The sequence below is a fragment of the Dama dama genome, chromosome 3 (genome assembly GCF_033118175.1).
Source record: "Dama dama isolate Ldn47 chromosome 3, ASM3311817v1, whole genome shotgun sequence".
Lineage (NCBI taxonomy): Eukaryota > Metazoa > Chordata > Mammalia > Artiodactyla > Cervidae > Dama > Dama dama.
In genome coordinates this window covers 43,613,370-43,634,387 of record NC_083683.1, presented here as the reverse complement: position 1 = coordinate 43,634,387, position 21,018 = coordinate 43,613,370, and the positions used below count along the sequence as shown (strand labels likewise).

Below are 21,018 nucleotides of genomic sequence, written 5' to 3'. Positions count from 1 at the left end.
TCCCTAGCAGATGAAACAAAAATAAAGTGTGCTAAATTATCTAAGTTTTATTATCCATAAGAACTGTGAGAGAGAGTCTTTTGGGTATTTTGGGGTTTGTTTTTTGCCTTAGTTTTAAAGTAAACATAACAAAATGGACAAAGTCTGGGACTATTTTAAAGTTGAGCTTTGGAACAGACTTTATTTGATTTTAAGCAGAAAATCTGTGAGCAGATCTGAGCTAAAGGAGGGGATGGAAGAAGTCAAGTTTAGAGGGAGCAACGGTGAGCATCAGCCTCCCAAAACAGAAAATCCCCTAGGCATCCGGACCAGATTTCAGCACCAAGGACAGAGCAGGGCTCTGAATAAAAGTAGGTGTCTGCAGAGCCTGGCAGGCTACAGTCCATGGGGTCACAAAACAGTTGGTCATGACTTAGAGACTAAGCAACAACTGCCATCAAAATGTTTCCCAAGTGGCGCAGTGGTAAAGAATCTGCCTGCCAATGCAGGAGACGCTAGAGTTGTGGGTTTGCCTGACAGATATAGTCCATGGGATCGCAAAGAGGTGGACACAACTCAACATGCATGCACGCATGCTGCCATCAAAAATCAGAGACACCCCACTGCCCAAACTTATTGTGAAGAAACAAAACTATGTATGTGTTATTAGTAAAACATGGAGGTTACAAGTAGGGATTCTGGGGTCCAACAACACTTGTTCAAATCCGGGCTCTACCACTTGCTAAATGTGACCTTTACCACAGTGTGAACTTTACCTCTCTGGCCCCCTTTTCCTCTGTGTAAAATGAGGATAAACACACCTACTTCATGGGATCATTATGAAGACTAAATGAGTTACCCCCCAAACTCCCCTCCCATCCAGGCTGCCACATAACATTGAGCAGAGTTCCACGTGCTATACAGTAGGTCCTTGTTGACTATCAATTTTAGATATAGCAGTGTGTGTGTGTCCATTCCAAACTCCTGAATGGATACATGAGTTTACATACACACACATATACATACTTATATATATGCATATCTGAGTCCCTTCACGGTTCACCTGAAATTGTCACAGCATTGTTTAATTGGCTATATCCCGATACAAAATTTAAAAGTTTTTTAAAAAGACAATGAGTTACACATGGAATTCTCAAAACAACGTCTGGGCAGGTAGAAATTACTAAATAAAAATTTACTTCATGTACTGTTTTTCCAGAAACTTGAAAACTCCAGATATGAGGGGAAAAGGAGGTCCCAGTGTTGTAGACAAAGTTGCCAGGAAGAGGGATGGCTGCTACTGAATTACAGGGAATGAGGATATAGCAGCTGCTTTTGACCACATTCTCCCACAACCCTGGCCCAAAGACCCAAAAGGGAAATAAGGAAAGGCTGCCCCAGAGGTGAGTTAGGCTGGGCACTGAAGTTAGCCAGTTGGCTATTACTGAGCCACTTGGAATTCTTGGCAAGGACTGAACACTGAAGCCAGTATGTAAAATGTGCCAGTCCAAGGGTGTGGCCTGCCATGAGATGGATCCAGAAACAGTGAAGCACATCATGGCAGTTGGACATATTACAAAGTCTGACACAGTTGACTTAACCCCAAGGACTCCCTCAGCACCCCATTCTCTCTTCATCTGTCACTCACTCCACACACAACTGCTAATATAACTTCCTGCAGGCCACATTTCCTGTGTGCTGCCCTCAATGCCCACAATGCATTGCCCACAATGCAAACATTGTGGGTCCCTTTTATTCTATCAAGCTCATAGAGCTAAATGTATCATTATGTATTGCATTTTAATGGAGATAAGAAATCAGAGAGGTGAGAGGAGGCAGGGCAGAGTTCATGTGCAAGGGAACTAAAGGAACTAATTGGGGAGTGGGGTGGCTCAGGGACAAACTCCTAACTTGACAGTGACTATCTGGGCTTTAGCTTTCAGGCAGCTGAGATTATAGTGTCATCAATCCTGGGAGAAAAAAAGCTATTGCAGAGAGGTGTGGCTAAGGGTAAGGAGAATTTCTGCATCATATATCAGGTCCTAGTCTCAATATTTGATGCATGAGTGCTGGTCACTGCTGATGATGGTCTCCACAGTCCTGGGTTCTGGTCATCAGCTACAGGACAACAGTTGGAAATCCTCCTGAGAAAGTGTCATCCAGTCTCACATCCTTGACAAAGAACCACCATTTTTCCTTCTCTTGTCCCATCACCTCCTTATATAACCCCACCACCCTGCTCACCTTCTTCAGAACCATGAAGTCATTCTTAGCCTCAGCACTTGTAAACTCGTCTTCATATCTACAAGGAAGGAAAAAGGTCATGCCCAGAGGGCAGCTGAGCCAAGGTATGTGCACATGTGCCCAGGGAAAGGTGTTTATCCCTGGAGATGGGCAATAATTATGGAAAGCTGAAACAAACTATTAGAAATACTTCAAGCCCTAGATTTTCTTTGTACTTCCATCACAAAGGATTACTGTTGGCTGGCTAAGACTCTGCATCTTAGTTATCAGTTTCTCAAGCAAAAAGTGAATGAAATAAATTAAAGGGCACTTAAATATGAACTGTGTTGGCCTTGACTGTGAGAAACCACATCTTTAATAAGGCAGAATGCTTGACTACAAATAACTAAATGACTAGTGTTAATGGTGGGAGTGGTTATGGAGCTCTAGTGCACACATTTGCTAATTGCTCTCCTCTCATGCTAGTGATGGTGAATTGGAGGAGGTGAACCCTAGAAGCCTGGAAACAGAGAAAACAGCTAGGTATTTATCTCTGTCAGCTAGCCAGACATTATTTCAGTGATCTTGGGCTTCAGAGTGGGGTCCTCAGAAACTCAGCCAGTGGAAGAAAGAACATCCAGAATGTACAAGAAAGGTAGGAGGAAGGATAAAGAGACTGATTCAATTAGCACATCAATCTCTGCTGTCAACTGTGTAGCAGCAAGCCAAGGAAACCCACTCCCCTCTGAATCCCTACAGAACTTTCTAATGAATTCTTTGGTCTATGCCCCTGGTCCTTCACCCCTTCAAGGATCTCAGAGTCTTCTCTGCCCTTCCTGGAGGACCAGTTCTTACTAGAAGAGAAGCATCCTCCCCATCCATATCCCAGGCAAAGCCAATGCCCCATCCCATGTCAGATTCCTGGGAAGCAAACTCTGAGATGCATTTGTGGGCAGAAAACATATGCAGAGTGCCCTTAGGATTAATGTTGTGAGGGAGGGAATGAAGCAGGATTGGGGTAGGGAGCTATCTATTACGGACCCCTAATCCCTTCAAAGCAGATTCCTGCTTATCTTTCTCTTAGCCTCACCCCACTCCGTTCATCTTATCTACCACTGCGGGCATTCCTGCAATCCTGTTAGCCTCCTCTGACCTCCCTCTCCCAGAACCAGATTCTATCTTCCTGACCTTACCCCAGCTATTCTCAGCATCCCCACAGATAACTAGTTATAGCTCAATGATGAATGTTTCTGGGATTCTGGACTCCTGAGTGGCTCAAGTGCCATTGGAGTCCTTGCCTCAGACAAGCAGATTAATAAGAAAAACAAAATATCTACCCAAAGAGAAAACGGATTAAAGAAGAAAAAATTCACAGAAAGTTAAAGTTAAAGAACTAATAAGCAGATTTATAATGTTCAACCTCATTACTAATTGAAGAAATGAAAATAAAACCTGAAGAAACAGTGAAAAATTCAAAAAGAATATCACGAAGTGTTCATAAGACTGGAGAAACAAGAAATCATACATTACTTATAAAAGTATCAATTGGTATAATATTTTAGACAGAAACTTGACAATATAAATCAAGAGTATCACAAAGTGTTCATAAGACTGGAGAAACAAGGAATCATACATTACTTATAAAAGTATCAATTGGTACAATATTTTAGACAGAAGCTTGACAATATAAATCAAAATTTTAAAGTGGCCTAGCAATTCCACATCTAGGAAGGTATCTTAAAGAATGAACAGGATAAGTGCTCAGAAATATGTGTTCCTTGTAGCAATGTTTATTATACTGGAAAATAATAGAAATAACATATGCATCAAAATGCTATGCTACAAGCATATAGTGGAATATTGCTCAGTCATTAAGACTAATGATGTCAGCCATGGTGACAGGAAGCAGGGCGTGGCTCCCAGAGGTCAGTAATGGGAGCCAGGTCCAGAGTGGTGGGTGGGGCATAGAGTTCCTGGGTGCGCTGTGCAGACCCAGACTCTGCGGGGCCCCAGACTGGTGAAAGGTCTTGGAATGGATATAGCGGAAGTGACGGAAGTCTTGGAGGAAGAGAGTTTCACAGTGTCCACTTCCTCCGCTGCTGAAGCTGAATTTGACGCTGTTGTTGGCTCTGTGGAGGACATTATCATGGATGCCGAATTCCAAGTCCTGCAGAGAAATTTCATGGACAAATACTAACAGGAGTTTAAAGACATGGAAGAGAATAAACTCACCTACATGGCAATTTTTAATGAAAACCTTTCTTTTGTAGAAAAGTATATTGAAAATCAGCTCCTGGAGCGGATACCCGGATTCAACATGGCAATCTTCACCACAACGTTAAAGCACCATAATGATGAAGTGGTTCATGACATATTCAACATGCTCACATTCACAGACTTTCTGGCATTTAAAGAGATGTTTCTAGAGCATAGAGCAGAAAAAGAAGGCCGAGGAGTAGACTTAGGCAGTAGTTTAGTGGTGACTTCCTTGTGCAAATCAGCTTCCCAGAACAACACGGAACACTAGCTCCTCCGTCCAGGCAGTGGAAACCTTCTGATATCATGAGCCAAATCGTCTGGAAGAGGCTTCTGCTGGAGATGCCAGGAGAGTATATCTTGAAGAAACTAGCTCTGTTCTGCAGCATTTTATCAATTTTAGATATTAACGGGTCAAAAAGATAATTACCAGACTCTCCCAGGACTTCTGCTTTTTCTGAAACACTTTCTATTCAATAATCCCTGCTAAAGTGAATAACTTCTTCATGTGCTTTTGAGAGTCTGGCTGCTCCAGAGCAAGACTGTGTCAAGCATTCCACCTGGAAGGCCCCTACCCCAGCATATATGTTCCTGTGTCAACAAAGTGGAATAATACCATGTCCCAAACACCAAACACTACAGGTGGGCTTTGCCTGAACCTTTCAGGTATTCACAGCTCCTTCACTTGGGTAAGCCTTTCAGTCCTTCAAATGCAGTGACCCCCTGTGTGGGATCTCCTATGATTTGGGCAGTACTTACATATGGTGTTAAAATAGCTGCCCCTGTCTTCAGAGTTCTGAAACTCTATTTTCTGCCTGCCATCATGGAGAAATTAGAACTAGTTTTGGCTGTGGAAATAGACTGGAAAAGATTTCCTTTATCCAAAAGCTGCATGTGAGAATCAACTTCCTAGTCTTGGGCTTGCAGTTCGTCTATCACTGTCTTCTAGTTCTGATATAGACTCTGTGTTTTGAGAGAAACCTCTTTTTTTCTAGAATCATTTTTGGATAAAAATTGTAGATGAATACTCTAATTCATCTATTAGATTTGATCTCAGAATTTCTGTGATTAACCACTTTAAATCTAAGTATTAAGTGGTTGTCATTTTTAGGTGTTAGCACTATGATGGTGTTACTGGTGTTACCAGTATGACGTTGTTCCCTGGTGTTACTACTTTCCCTGATGCCAATGAATATATGCTATACTCTGTAAATAGACTAAAAGACATCTTTTTTCTATAGTATATTAAGTGTATTTGTGCAAGTTTACTTAAAATCCTTCTGTATAAATCAGTTGGTTAGTTTCAGGTTGGGTCGGGAATGGTGGCGGTTGTGGTGGTAAGTCACTTCAGTCATGTCTGACTCTGCAACTCTGTGGACTTTAGCCTGCCAGGTTCCTCTGTCCATGGGGTACTTTAGGCAGGAATACTGGAATGGGTTGCCCTGCCCTCCTCCAGGGAATCTTCCCAATGCAGGATTGAACCTGCATCTCTTATGTCTCCTGCATTGGCAGACAAGTTCTTTACCACTAGCACCACCTGGGAAGTCCTGGGTTGGAGATAGGTTTGATAAAAATGTGGATTCTTCAAGCTCTGCACTTCCAAGTCTATTCTTCTTCCTATCAAAATCATGTTCCACTGGTCTAACCCAGCCAGAGAAAGAAGGGGGCTTTGATTTTTGATCTTCCGTCTGGGTTTGGTTTAGGAAAATGTTTGGTAGAATATTACAGACCAGAAAACATGTATATCACACCTCTAAATAGAAAAAAAAAAAAAATAGTAGTTTAATTCCCAATGTGTGCCTTCTATTTTTTTAATGTAAAAATTAAAATCTGCGTTAAAGATAATGATTTCTATCCATATTTATTATATTGTTGTTGTTCAGTCGCTTGGTCATGTCTGTCTCTTTGCAACCCCATGGATTGCAGCACACCAGGCTTCCCTGTCCTTCACCATCTCCCAGAACTTGCTCAAGCTCATGTCCATCGAGTCAGTGATGCCATTCAACCATCTCATTCTCTGTTGTCCCCTTCTCCTCCTGCCTTCAATCTTTCCCAGCATCAGGGTTTTTTCCAGTGACTCAGCTCTTCCCATCAGATGACGAAAGTATTGGAGCTTCAGCTTCAAATCAGTCCTTGCAATGAATATTTAGGGTTGATTTGTTTTAGGATTGACTAGTTTGATCTCCTTGCAGTCCAAGGGACTCTCAAGAGTCTTCTCCAACACCACAGTTCGAAAGCATCAATTCTTTGGCATTCAGCCTTCTATATTTATTGTATGGAAAGATGTTATTCAGTAAATTTCTTCCCAGTTAGACTATAAATTCTGTGAGAGCAGAGGCGTTTTGTGTTCTCCGCTCTATTTCTGGGCCTAGCACAGCGACTAGAAAGTGGTAGACACTGTTGAGTGACTAAATGGGTAAATTTCACAGTAGATTAAATGGAAACCGGGTTATAAAGCAGTATGTATTGTAAGACTCTCCATATTAAAGTGTATCTACATGTCCTTTTTGTCTATGTATGTGTGCATACACATGATCACACAAAGGTAAATATTATAGGGTGGTAGAATTACAGATGATCTTTCTTTTCTTTTTTTTACTTTGTTAAATGTTTTGCATTTTTGCTATATGTCCCTTTTTTAATCTGGGAGATCTTTAGAAGGAGAGGGTGAAGAGTGAAGGATAAAAAGAATTAACAATAAAGAATGGAGGAAAAGGAAGCATTGACACTAGGAGATAAATTTACTGCTAAAGGTATAACTGATAGGATTTCAAGTAATCTGTCACCCTCTGACCATTCCACATGGGTAAATACCTACTCTACCCACCCTGGCTTCTTTCAAAGACAAGGAGCTTTAACTTCAAATAGGAGGTAAACTTGAGGGACTCCTGAAGGTTCAGAAAGCCCAGGATTGCCAGCCTCCAATAGGCTTAGAAATAGTCCATCCTCTCCCACCCCTACTCTGGCCTGAAACATCATGCCCTCACCCTGAATGCTTCCATGCTCCACTTGCACATGGTTTAGTCCCAGTCTATGTCAAGAACATGGGACATGATGCCAGTCCTGGAATTCTCCCGGGAATTGGTCTGGATATCTGCCCTGTATCTTTGTCCTTCCTTTATGTGGCCCAAACTCTTCTTCCCAGGCCGGCTCCAGGCTTCCTCTCCCAGTCTTTCACTACCTCCCTCAAGAGCCCCCTCTGCCAACTCTTCTCAAAAGAGTTCACAAGAGGGTCCTAAGTGCTCACTGTAACTTTCAGCTCCATCCTGCTTTGCAGTGTGATCTATCCCATCTTCCTGTCATCCTGGGAGGAGGGAGGTTCTGTTCTCCTTATTCATTTCAGTTCATTCTTTCAATTGACAACCAAACTTTTACTCAGTGCCCTACACCCTATGCAGGGCCCAGAGACAGCACACCACACCAAGATTTTCACACATGGACCAGATGGATAAAGAGACTACAGAGACTCATGGAACCTTGTTCAGTGTTATGCGGCAGCTTGGATGGGACGGGAGTTTGGGGGAGAATGGATACACATATATCTATGGCTGAGTCCCTTCACTGTTCTCCTGAAACTGCCAAGGTGTTTTATTAATTGGCTATAACCCAATACAAAATTTAAAGTTTTAAAAAGAGAGAGAGACTGCAGCGGCTACCCTCAGCCCTGCTGCTCCAATGTAGTGAAAAGCTGGGTTAATCCACGACTCTTCCCACTAAACTAAGCAATACATGAAACAGAGCATCTGAGGTGTTTTCCCAAGATTAGAGTAGTTTCTTGGAATGTCCCTAAAGGGCCAGTAAGAGCAGTAATCCAGAATGGCCTGCTCTGCTCCCAAAATCCCCAGAGCTGTGCCAGGGATAAATAGGAAAGAGAGCTACCTCCTGCCTGTAGACCTTAAAAAGATGGGAATAGATTTACTGAACTCTCAAGTGTAGGAACTTTTAAATATCTCCTTCTCCAGAGCTGCTATACTTGGGGTGAACACAGGAGATCAGATCAGGCTCTAGAACATGAATCTTGAGCAATCTCCTGGTAATCTCCTTGGACCATCAGAGAAATGTACCATTGCCTTCTCATTAGTCCAGTTCTGATCTCACTTCTGGGTGGTAATGCATGACTTACAGAGACTTACAAACCAGTTTTATCACACTCAAAGGCCTGCAGAAGGGATTGGTTTGGCAGGTGGGGAAAAGAATGAGACTCTAATTGCTGTCTCCACAGACTCTCTCAGGCTCTCTGGTTTCCATCAGTGGCTATCTTATTACCCTGATCCTTCCTGGGTTTGGGATTCAGCTTTCTGAGAATGATTGGGAAATGTTGGTGTAAGGGTAGACACGCATCTTCCCCAATCATAATTTTACATCTATCTGGTGTGAGCCTCACTAGTGTAGCACTCCTGCCTCTTACCTGAAAGAAAGTGAAAGTGTTAGTGTCTCAGTTGTGTCTGACTCTTTGCGACCCCATGGATGAGGTTTCTCTGTCCACAGAATTCTCCAGGCAAGAATACTGGAGTGGGTTGCCATTCCCTTCACCAGGGGATCTTCCTGACCCAGAGATCAAACCTGGGTCTCCCGTGTTGCAGACTGATTCTTTACCATCTGAACCACCAGGGAAACCCTTGCCTCTTACCTGGAAGGAACCAAATCCCACTGGAATCTATTACGTTGATGAACTGCAAAACATTCCTCTACCAAGACTGGGTCTCAGCGGCCCAGTGGGGGCAAGAGAGTGGGTGGGAAGGCCTCCTTGGGAGTGGGCAGTCCCCACTGAAGCAACATAAATACTCTTAACCAGTCCTATCACGAGAACACAACCAAATGGATAGAAGGGAAGCCAAGACTATGCAGTGTCCTTTACACCTACTACTAACCTTCTAGGAGATCGCCATCCATACCTGATTTCCATCTATTCTGGGACCTTGGTTTATTCTGTGACTCCTTGAAAGCCAAACACCAGAATATGAAATACAATGCAATTTATTGGGAAAAGAAAGTACAACCACCATCAGCAGAGGATCCACAGCTCAGGGAATTAAGGTGCCAGAGGTGAGTCAGGATATGATGTCCAGATGTGGGGCGGGAACCCTGAGAACCAACAGTCCGGAGATCTTAACCATTTACCCTCTAGCAGCAGTCCCACTGCACTGCCCTCCTCAGGCAGGGGCGGAAACATCCCAGCCTCAGACCATCAACTCCCAAGAGAGATGGGCCAGGGCGGGAACAGGCCAGGCTGGGAAGACCCAAACTTGTCTGGGCTGAAGTGTCGCTGTCCAGAGTCAGGGGGTCCTTTACAAAGGTAAAGGCATCTAGGGGCATCATCATCCCAGACTAGCAGCTGGACCTCCCTGGCCTAGGAAAGGTCGTGGGGATGGAGGCGCCTGGGAGCTTCTCCCAGGAGCTTGAGGAAAAGCAAGGTTGGGGTTGGCATTTGTCGATGCCAAGCAGAGAGGGGAGAAGTGCTGTCACAAGCTGAGGGGGAACCAGTGGGCGTGGAGATTGGGCCCCCCGCTAAAGGATCACTTGCAAAGCTGGTTTGAGCTGGTGGTCTGAGTGAAGCAGATGGTGGTGCCGCCCCCACCGCCAGATCTGTAGCCAGTGCAGCCCAAGCTCTGGATGCCGCTCTGGTTCCCAGGGCCACTGGTCCCATTGCTGCAGGCCTGGCAGCCCCCGCCGCGGCCTCTGCCCCCAGCGCTGCCACCGCGGACCCCTCCGTAACTGCTGCTGTTGCCTCTGTTGCTGCCTCTTCTGCTGCCGCTGCCGCCACCGCCTCTATAGCCACTGCCACTGCCACCTGTGACCCCTCCAAATCCCCCACAGCCTCCACCAGGGCTGGTGTCTGTGCTGGTGACGTTGCTGACTACCGCTAAGCGGAACAAGCACTCGACTCAACCTCGAGCCCTGGGCCTGTATCCCATCCCTGCTTGGCGGTGTGACTCAGAGAAATTTACTCAGCTTCTCTGAGGCCTCAGTGGGTAAACAGCAGGAGTGAGCCCTGGCCTTCTGGTCCCCTTCCCCAGGAATAAGAGCCAGAAGTATCCACAGGAATTTCTGGTTCTCCAGCGTAAGGAATTCCCTGGGACCGCAGGGGCTTCAGCTCTGGCCTGCCAGTTGATCACGTTGCACCAGGAGCAGAGTAGTGTGGCCGCGGCCTGAGACCCTGGACGCTTTGGTGGCCTGGCCGCCTTGCATGGGTCAGGCTTTCCCACCCAAATGTCAGTTAGGATGTTTCTAGTTGCCCTTTTTGCATCCCAGGGAGAAAGTTTTTGAAAGGCTACTTACAAATGCATACAGCGCTCTGACACTCTCCAGACATCCTAAAAAGCAAGAGGAGATGAGGATTATTTCTACAGTGAGTCCTTAGCCAAAGAGCTCAGGGTTCATAACCCTGGGAGCCATGTCCTCCCGTTTGCCCTCATGGGGTCAAGCTCCTAAAAGAAGAAAGGCTATTCCGAGTCTGTTTCCAGACACAGATCTCCCCAGGAAAAGGGGCTGCTGCAGAGGGGTAAGGCTTCCAGCAGCTCCACCAATCACCATCTCTCCATCTTCCCATCATCTTTCACTAATTTCCCAGGTTATCTTCCAGACACACTACTCATCACCCAACACCCCCTTGATTAATCCATCCTCACCTCTCCTCCCCTGCTGAGACCATGTTCCTGCCTTAGCTATGCCCTTCTCCTCCTTCACCCAGACGTGGCTTTCTTATTCCTACCTCTCTTCTTCTGGGAAGCCTTCCCCAGTGAGCCCTCCCGGGGTGGTGATGGCGGTAATGGTTATTCAAGATGGGTAATATATGAGAGGGGCTGACACTCAACACATGATGGAAATGTCCTGCCCACACTCCCCATTTTCCTGTGCCTCATTCTTGTTCATGGAGCAGGCATGACCACGTTTGAGCAGACATGGAACGTGTCCGCACGCCTTGCCAATGTGGCCCCCCACTGGTGTCGTTCACTCCTTCCTCATCCCACAATTCCCAATAGACACAGCTCCATCTGCACTCTCACTCCTTTTCTTAGAGATGTAAAAAATCCTTAAGTTTTCTTCTCACATGTGAGTTCCACTTCCTCCATCAGATTGGGAGCTGCCTGAAGACAGAGGCTCTGAACACAGGATTCATGGAGCAGCTAGTCATTAGAAGGATCTTTCAATTCTTGACATCCCTTTGGCATTTGACATCCACTTGCTGAGCCCTTAATCTACTACTTGATATTGTGTTATTTTTCCAGAGTATGTATGTATCAGCCACCTTCCCATATAGACTCAGCCTCAGGGATGTCTATACTGTGCTGTCCGGCATGGTAACCACTCCCCACATGAAGGTATTTTATTTAAATTAAATTAAATGTAAAACTCAGCTGCACTAGCCAGATTTCAAGTGCTCAAGTGGCTAAGGGCTACTGTATTAGGTAGCACAGATATAGGACATTGTCATCATCTGAGAAAGGTTCAGTGGACAGCACTATAACTTTTATTATAAGCCCAAAGGACTTTCCCTTCTACTTGCATATAGAGCGAGGCTCAATAGAGATGTTCAGTCACTCAGTCATGTTCAACCCTTTGCGACCCCATGGACAGCAGCACACCAGGCTTCCCTGTCGTTCGCTATCTCCTGGAGTTTACTCAAACTCATGTCCATTGAGTCAGTGATGCCATCCAACTGTCTCATCCTCTGTCGCCTAATAGAGATATGTAATGCAATATTGATGTCTAAGGTAAATCAGAGTGTGAGATAAGCATGATTGTCAAAATATATATGTATATATAGTGGGGCCTGAATCCTCAACTCTGTCATTCAAGAGATTCCTTACCTATTTTCCTCTCCCTGTAACCTTGTTCCCTTTCTCCACTTCAAAGTTCACTCTGAACTCACTTCTGGAGGATAATGACCCCACAGCCCCTCACCTGCCCTCCTCATTCTCCAACAGCTTGCGATAGGTAGCAATCTCCCCATCCAGGGCCAGTTTGATGTTCATCAACTCCTGGTAGTCACGCACCAGCCGGGCCAGGTCATCCTTGGCCTGCTGAAGGGCGTCCTGCAGTTCTTGGAACTTGGTGTTGGCATCCTTGAGGGCCAGCTCCCCACGCTGCTCAGCATCAGCAATAGTGTTCTGCAGGTTGGCATTCTAGGAAAGAGGGAGTTAAGAGACTGTTTAGCCTAGTGACCAGAAAGCAAACAGCTGATCTTTCCAACGTCTCTTACCCACCCAAGAAATTCCTCCCTTTCCCTTCCTCCCCTTCTTAGAAATTCAGTGGAGCATACTCAGGAAACAGAAGTCAGGGTCACAGTTGGTTCATTCTTCTTTGGCCCTTTTAAATTAACTCATGTCTCATCAAGAAGAGGAACACCGATTTGCTGGTTAAGGTGGTAGTAGTCTGGTGAGTGGTTCTTTTTTTTTAAGATTGTTAAAAGACTGTCTTTCCTAATCACTTCATTCCAGTGATACAAATTAGTCTTCAAGGTTACATGAAGTGCATGATAAATAGCTCATTGAGGGCAGATCCTACTGAGAACTGAGTGTTTAAAGCCATACTTACAGTTGGAAGATTTGCTGCTGGGCAAACCAGAATGGACAACCATCTCTCCTGAAGGAGCCTTCTGAGAAGCCCAACCTCCAGAAGGAGAATCGAGGAGAACAGAGTGTCCCAAAGACCAGGCTGTCCCACAAGCAACACCACAAAAAGACTGAGAAGGGCTGTGGCAGAGGCCCAGATGTTGCTTCTCCTCCTCCCCAGGGCCCAGAAGACCTCCAGGACTTTCCACTCAGCCCAGACCCACCTGCTTCTTGACCTTCTTAATCTCAGCCCGCAGCCTTGGGATCATCTAGTTGAGCTCCATGATCTCATTCTTGGTGTTCTTCAGGTCGTCCCCATGCCTGCCAGCCTTGTTCTCCAGCTCTCCAAGCTGACAGAAGAGAAACCCATCATCACAACTTTGCAAACTGTTGGAATGCTTTTGAAGGAGGTCAGTGGACCTACAGCTAGAGTGTGGAAACAGAGGAGAGCTCCCACCTTGGTCTTGTACAGCGCCTCGGCTTTGGCCTTGCTTTTCTGGGCAATGTCCTCATACTGGGCCTCGACCTCATTGATGATGCTGTCCAGGTCCAGGCAGCGGTTGTTGTCCATGGACAGAACCACAGACATGTCATTAAGGTGATTCTGCATCTGGGTCAATTCCTGTGGGAAACATGGAGCTCACTTTTACCATCTCCTGGCCTCAAGAGATGCTGAGAATAAGGAAGTCCAAGAATCCTCTACCCCCCCACCCCCAACAAGGGAGCCAGGAGTGGGAGAGTTAGAAATATCAGCTTGCATTTCAGGCCCGGCTGCAACCTAAAGGATACCAGACAACAAAACAAAAGGAAAAAGGAACAACACCTATATAATAAGATTGTCAGCCTATTGGGTGGGTTTCCAGGGGACTGCAGTAAGGAGGGGTCCTCTGGAAGAGCTCACTGTGGTACTGGGTTAGGAGCCAGAGAGTTAGAGCCAATTACAGAGGGTAAGTAGGGGACAGAGAGGGACCCTGGCCCTGTGAGCCAGGTCTAGGCAACTGTGAGAGTTAAGCTGGCATTTCCTGGGTGAGTAGTGCTGAGGTCTGAGCCCTACTGCTGGTTTTGTGAGTGTCCTGCCATGTGCGTGCATGTGCTCAGTCGCTCAGTTGCATCCGACTCTTTGTGACTGCATGGACTGTAGCCCACCAGGCTCCTCTGTCCATGGGATTCTCCAGGCAAGAATACTGGAGTGGGTTGCCATGCCCTCCTCCAGGGGATCTTCCCTATCCAGGTATCAAACCTACGTCTCCTGCCTCACAGGCAGATTCTTTACCACTGAGCCACCTAGGAAGCCCCATCCTGGCATGTGACTGTCCCCTGATGTCACACTTGGGAAGCATGCTTGGAAAGATGCAGATAAGAAGGCTCTGGGGTTTGGCCAACCAAGGAATCACTGTCTCATAGATGGTCCTCAGGAAGTTGAGTTCATCTGTCAGGCTGTCCACCTTAGCCTGAAGCTCCACCTTGTTCATGAAGGCTGAATCCATGTCCTGAGCAAAAGGAAGGGAGGAGGGCAGTCAGAAACCCAAAAGAATGTGACCGTCTGCTCCCCCTCCACCCACAGCACTGTTCTGAGTCTTCATCATTCTTCTTTGCCCTCCCCCCATTCCTCTTTCTAATTATGACTTCTCTTTTTTGAAAAAAAGAAAAAGTGGTTTTCTTCCTTTTAATTGCCTTGGCCAATCAAATCCCAATGCTTTAACAAAACATAACCCCATCAGCCAGGTACAGAGTAAGGGTAGCAAAATCACATTTATCCAATATATGACTTTGGTTAGGTAGGACCAAAAACCCAGCCTCCTGAAGAGAAAGGAAGGCATCCTTTTCACAACTTCATCTTTATGATGACTGGCTGACACAAGCTACCAGTATTTGCTGATTGTTTTTATTAATAACATCCAAGGTACACTTGTAGGCTGAAAACCTTGTTTAATGCTATAGATAAAGCCTGCATTATTACATCACATCACCAGTCACTTGTAGGCTGAAAACCTTAATTAATGCTATAGATAAAGCCTGCATTATTACTTCACATCACCAATCAGCTCATTGGTCACATTATAAGATGTCGTCCCCACCAGGAACATACTCAGAGCAGCTTCCTTCATCAAACACCTCATTCCCCAAAAATGCAAGAAAAGATGTAAACAGCCCACAGAGCATAGGGTCACAGGGCCCCAGAGAAGTTGGCTCTGCTCTCCCTCCAGGGGGGTCCACACCCAGAAAGGGAGCCATGGTTCCCATTGTCCCAGATTCCTCACCTTCTTGAGCCCAACAAACTCATTCTCTGCAGCAGTATGCTTGTTGATCTCATCTTCATACCTGGGACAGAAAGAGCCACACGTTTGGACATTGACATTTCAGAAATTGAAAACAAAAAAACAAAAAAAGAGGCTCCTAAGAACTCAGGCAGAATCTCCTCACCAGGGGACAGGACCAGCTTCAAGGGTGTGCAACCTGTGCAGTGACGTAGAGCCCTGGGTTCAGAATGTCCTTATGCTTGGTTTAAAGCTCTGTTGACCCAATCTTGAAATTCTTAATAATTTTTTGACAAGAGCCCTGAGTTTTCATTTCATACTGAACCCCCAAACTGATGTCGCCAGTCCTGCCTAGAGGCCTTTCGGAGCTCAGGCCGCTGCCTCGACCACCTGCCTCTAATGAGTGACGTGCCAAGGAGTGGCAGGCACGGGAGGGGAAGATTGGAGGAGCCCAGCTCTAGAGACATCATGAAGCACGTGGGCAGATAAGCCCAGAGAGATATTTGCTCAGCCTGGGTGTTTCAACCTCTGTTCTGTTTTTCTTCTCGTTAATCTGAGCAGGTGCCCACAAGCTTGTGCATATGGAGTGGAATGGGGCCTCCCCAGAACAGGCTATCCCCTTCTTGCAGGTCCTGACCCCTGGGGATGTCTGGAGCCCTCTTCCCATCTTGAGAGGTCCCGTTTACCTCTTGCGGACCTCAGAGGATGTCAGCCATAATCGCAAACCTGCAAGAGGGAGCTGACTGAAGCTGCAGAAATGGGAATGGGCTGGACACATCGGAAGCGCACTTTACAGTAGTCTGCTTGGAACCCCTGGGACCTGCCCAACCCACCGGTTCAGAATCTAGGACCAGAGCAGGGGAATTTGCATTTTTGATGGGCTTCCAGGGTGCTGTCTTGGTACAATAAAGTGTGGAGGGCCCTCCAGTCTAAAGGACTTTGAGCTCTGGGAGGACTCTCTCGTCCATCTGGGCTGGTATAGAAGGGCCCTGCCTGGAGACTGACAAATCTGGCATCATCAGCCACTTGGAAGTCTCAGTCCTCACCCTCTCATACACTCAATAAATCCATCCACAAGTCTGACTGAAGGTACAGTCAGGAACAGTTAAAAAGCCTCAGTTAGGACCATACCTCCCTGCTAATCCCCCAGGAGGGGAAACTCCTCAGCTGGGACCCTCACTTCTTTCTGAAGTCTTCCACCGGGTCCTGCATATTCCTTAGCTCTCCTTCCAGATTCACCTTTTCAGCCAGAGCCGAATCCAGCTGCCTGCACAGGCAGTTAACGTAGATTTCAAATAAAGTCTCCAGGCCTCTGGAGCCCAAGCTGGAGCCCAAGCCCATGTTCCACTGCTGGAGCAGGTCCCACTTGGTTTCCAGGACCTTGTTCTGCTGTTTCAGGAACCACACCTGCGCAGCAGGGGAGGTACAGAAAGAGTCAACTTCTCGAGTTGGCCAGGCGGGGCCATCCAACCCAAAGGGTTCGATATATGGAAACTCAACCCGGTTGTCCAATCTTCAAGAGCCTCTGTTTTGTTTTCAGGAATTTAAAAAGGATGAAGGTTTAGAAAAGGAGGAAGAGATACATTGAGTGCTTCCTGAATGCTGTTTTCTCATAGTCTAACTCATTTAATCCTCCCGTACAACTACCTATAAAGGAGGTGTTATCCCCATTTTGAAGATAAAGAAACTGAGGCTCCAAGTGCTTAAATAAGTTGCCCAAAGTGAGGTGGCTACTAAGTGACAAAACTAAGAGACAAACCCAGCCCTCATCAAGTCTATTGGAATCCTTCAGTATACACCTAAAGGAGACCTGCACAAATAAAGGTGTTTATCGTCGTCTTTTAAAGGAAAGCTTTTTTACCTCCCTTCAAGCAGGAAGAATAGTCAACGAGGTCTAACTTTTCCTAAGTTTTTCTTATTCTCCTTAATTGTTTCCCCTTTCAGTTACTCAGCTGACTTCAGTTTAACTTCAAATCCCAGGCTCTTTCCTTCACATCCAGCATAACTTTCCCTGCCCGAGTGTGGACAGCTTGGTGTAATGTGGGCTGAAGCATAGCATCATCTAGAAGGTAAGTCAATTGCCACTACTCATCACTGAGAGGCAGTCCTGAGATTCCTCCTAATGCAGGTTTGGTTGTCAGCTAGTTTGGATTACCAAGCAATTGCTCCTTAAGAGTCACTGAAAGCTAGCTATAATGATTTCATGGTTAATGCCCCTTTCTTAAAAAGAGCTAAGAGCATTCCTGGACTCTCACTTCACTTTCCTGAGCCCTGTCCCAAGAAGAAAATCAGGAGATGAAACCCTTCTCCCATTTCACAGGTAGGAAGACAGGCAGAGCAAGAGAGGCATACTGACTGTCCTGTAGGGGCCAAGGTAGAACCAGCATGGGAAGCTGGAACCCCTGCCTCTAAGCCTGGCAGGTCCCATGGGCATCTTCCTATACCATCCCCCTGGGCAGCCCAACCCCTCCAAGACACCTCTGGGCTTTGCCCTCACCTTGTCGATGAAGGAGGCGAACTTGTTGTTGAGGGTCTTGATATGCTCCCGCTCCTGGGCCTTTACTTGCCCAACCTGGGGGTCGATCTCCACATTGAGGGGCTGCAGGAGGCTCTGGTTGATGGTCACTTTCTGGATTCCCCCAGGCAGACAATAGAGCCATAGCTACCAGGCCCACCAAAGCTACTAGTCCCTCCAAAGCCACCAACCACTCCATAACCACTGCCCATTCCTCTGACTCCACAAATGCCACCTCCATAACCACCACCATAACCACCTCCATAGCCACTGACGCAGCTGCTGCGTGTTCCCCCAAAGCCACAAGCCCAGGAGCCGCCAGCCACGCTGATGGAGATGCTCTTATTGCCACCCAGGTTGCAGAGGCTGCGACTGCCAAAGTCGTCTGCTCTGCCCTGGGACCCACAGACCCCTCTGCCAGCTCCTCCAGAGCGGGCCACACAGCTCATCCTGCTGCTGCTGCTAGGGACCACGGCAAAGCAGACGGAGAAGCCCTGACTCTCTCCACTGACAGATTTCTTGCAGACTTGTCTGTTCATGGTGAGAGAGCTCAAAGGCAAGCTAGCGATCACTTAGCAGGAGTTGTGAGAGGGATGAGGACAGAGGATGGGGACAACAGAGGAGACTGGTCTTTATATACCGAGGAGTTTGGCTTGGAAGAAGGAGAGGCAAGCAATTAGCTGAGAGTCATCTTGGGTTTGGTTTGCCTCCCAGGCAGTAAGTTACTTCCACTTTGCAAACACACCTCAAAAATAATCCCCCGGACCAAAGTGACTTTGCTCTCTTAGCTTAATCATCCAAACTTGCCTCCATTGACAAAGGACTGGAGCTCTTCTCCCTCCATGGGTTTCCTCAAGGGTCTCAGGGAACTCAAACAGCACCTTATCCAGCAGGATGAAAGGGGGTTTGATACCAGGGGGTCAGGAGCTACTAAGCTCCGTGACACCAGGCTGGGGACCAGACAACCTTTTCCAGGTGACCTGAGTCCCTCCCTGCATGCAGAGTGCCACCACTCCATGGCATGTCCATGATACTTCAAAGAAATATCCAGAGGAGGGCTCAGGGTAGGGAGGATGGAGGGATGAGAGGTGCGCTGACCCCACAGGATCCACTCTGGCACCACCTCTGCCAAATCAACCCTTAAGCCAGCTTGTCATGTGAGCTGAGAGATGCTGCTCTCATGGGAAACACAGGTGAAGATAAAATGTCTGACCTGTGGGAGCAATGAAGGTCAGATATGCAGCAAGTGTGAAGCTTGCAAAGAAGAAGGGGATGCATACAGAGAGGAGTCTCAGACCCAGCCCCTCTACCACCATCCTAGACCAGCAGCAGGTGATTTCTGGATCCAGAAGCAAGGGAGGGCAGAATGTGGGACCAGTTGGCTGATGCAGTCAGCTCAAAGACCCCGTTCATCATCTTAGAATGAGAGAGCATGCTGTATCAGATCTGGTGGCCTTTGACCCCCTTCCCCGTCCACCACCTGGTCTGGGTAGATGACCCTCCCTCTTTTCCCACCACACCCTGTGCTTTTCCCACCATGGCCCTGATTCAGAGTATCCTTATCTGTTTATTTGTCAGGACCCCTCTGGGTCCTGAGCTTGTCAAGGGAAGGAGTTGAGTCCTGCTCATTCTGAATCTCCAGCCTGTGTGTAGGGTAAGCACACCAAGAATGTGTGTTAATTGATGACCAATATCTAAGTATATAAATAATCCAGACCCAGTCTTATGGAATGTAAATCTTCAGAGGAAGGATTTGGGTGTCTGTATTCTTAAGAAGCCCTTCAGATAATCCTTATGATCAGGGAAGTTTGGGAAGCCCTGGTCTAAAGATGGGTGTTCCTTTTGGGCTCAGGGAGTGAGGGGAATGGAGGACCCTTGGCCGTAGAGTGGGTATACTGATGCATTAGTGCTCTAACTTTTGACAGCTCAATCATCCCCCATTCCTGGACCAACCCATCTCCACACCCAGCCACACCACGCATGGCAAGAACAAATTCTCAGGTTGTTACCTACATATGGGACTTCGCAAGCTATGGCAGAAATAGGGGCGAGTAATTCTCACACCCCGAGAAATAGGTGGTGTGTCTACCTCCAGAATTCTGGTCAAGTCGGCAACGCGCACTCTCTTTCTGGGATGGTTTCCAGACAAGGCAATCTGGTGCAGAGGATTGGTCTGAAAAACCCTCAAGAACCTCAAGTCTAGCAATTTTAACTGCTCTGCAGCTAATTCTCAATTCTCTGCTCTGCTTCTTGTCTAAAGTTAGTCCACTTGGTTAGAAGCTCAGTAGCTCTTTGACCTTGAACAAGTTACTTAATTTTTATATGTCTTGGTTTCCTCAACTATAAGATGGGGATGATAATAGCAGGTACTCGAATAAATATGAAATGCTTACAAAGGTGCTTAACACATGGTAAGCACTCTATGTTCACTTATTGCTAATATTCTACTTGGGAACATGGGGAAGGGAGTAGCTTATGTTTGGCCTCGACTGTCCTCAAAACAACTTTCACCCCTGAGAAAGAAGGTGAATGTGAGTGGAGAGTAAGATAAACAAGTTGGGACAGTAAAGAGCAAGACCTCTGCTAGAATTGGTTTGGATTGGGTGACCTTGAGCAGTGATTCAACACACAAATTGGTGTTCTAATCTGTCAAATCCCTTCCAGCCTAATTGGTTTGTGATGAGCCTCACAGGAAACAATGTAAGTTGAAAATCCTTGATAGTTACAAAATGCCACACAAAATAAGGTAACTGGGGTCTAACAGGAAGCCTGTCATCATGGGCTTCAGAAGACCTGGGTTTAAATAACCTCTTGTCTACCTCCTACCATTTGATGACCTTGGTCAAGCTACTTGACTTCTTTGTTGTTGTTGTTTAGTCACTAAGTCTGGAATTCTTTAGCCCCTCTTATATGAAAAATGAAGGTTCTTTTTATATGTAAAATGAGCCCCACTTACAGGATTGTTTTGAGATTTAAATCGTGTCCAGCAACAAACTGGGTTTTTAAGTCAACATTACCCATCCATAGACAATTCATGAAGGGGATCTGTGTCAGGTTCTTCTTTGAGACATTTACTCTATCTTTCAGTTGAATGCCAGTCTTCTTGGTGAGGTCTATGTCCATAATCTTTGAAACTCCTTTAAAAGCAGGAGATGAAATGCTCTCCCTGGGAACAAAGCTGAGCCAGGCTCACCTGAAGCCCCAAGTGAGAGCTCATAGCAAACAAGGACAA

General features: G+C 46.4%; 1 protein-coding gene and 1 pseudogene across 1 annotated transcript; one reads left to right on the top strand and one right to left on the bottom strand.

The window, feature by feature from the left end:
- Positions 1-4,234: 4,234 nt before the first annotated feature.
- Positions 4,235-4,729, top strand: LOC133042833 (ADP-ribosylation factor-like protein 2-binding protein; annotated as a pseudogene).
- A 5,245-nt stretch (positions 4,730-9,974) lies between these two features.
- On the bottom strand, positions 9,975-18,325 carry LOC133042825 (keratin, type II cytoskeletal 2 oral-like). Its single transcript, XM_061123815.1, is given in 10 exon segments — positions 9,975-10,321; positions 10,738-10,772; positions 12,364-12,584; positions 13,238-13,363; positions 13,471-13,635; positions 14,408-14,503; positions 15,275-15,335; positions 16,452-16,678; positions 17,769-17,923; positions 17,926-18,325. Coding segments are annotated over 10 exon segments (1,833 nt in total).
- Between the last annotated feature and the right edge of the window lie 2,693 nt (positions 18,326-21,018).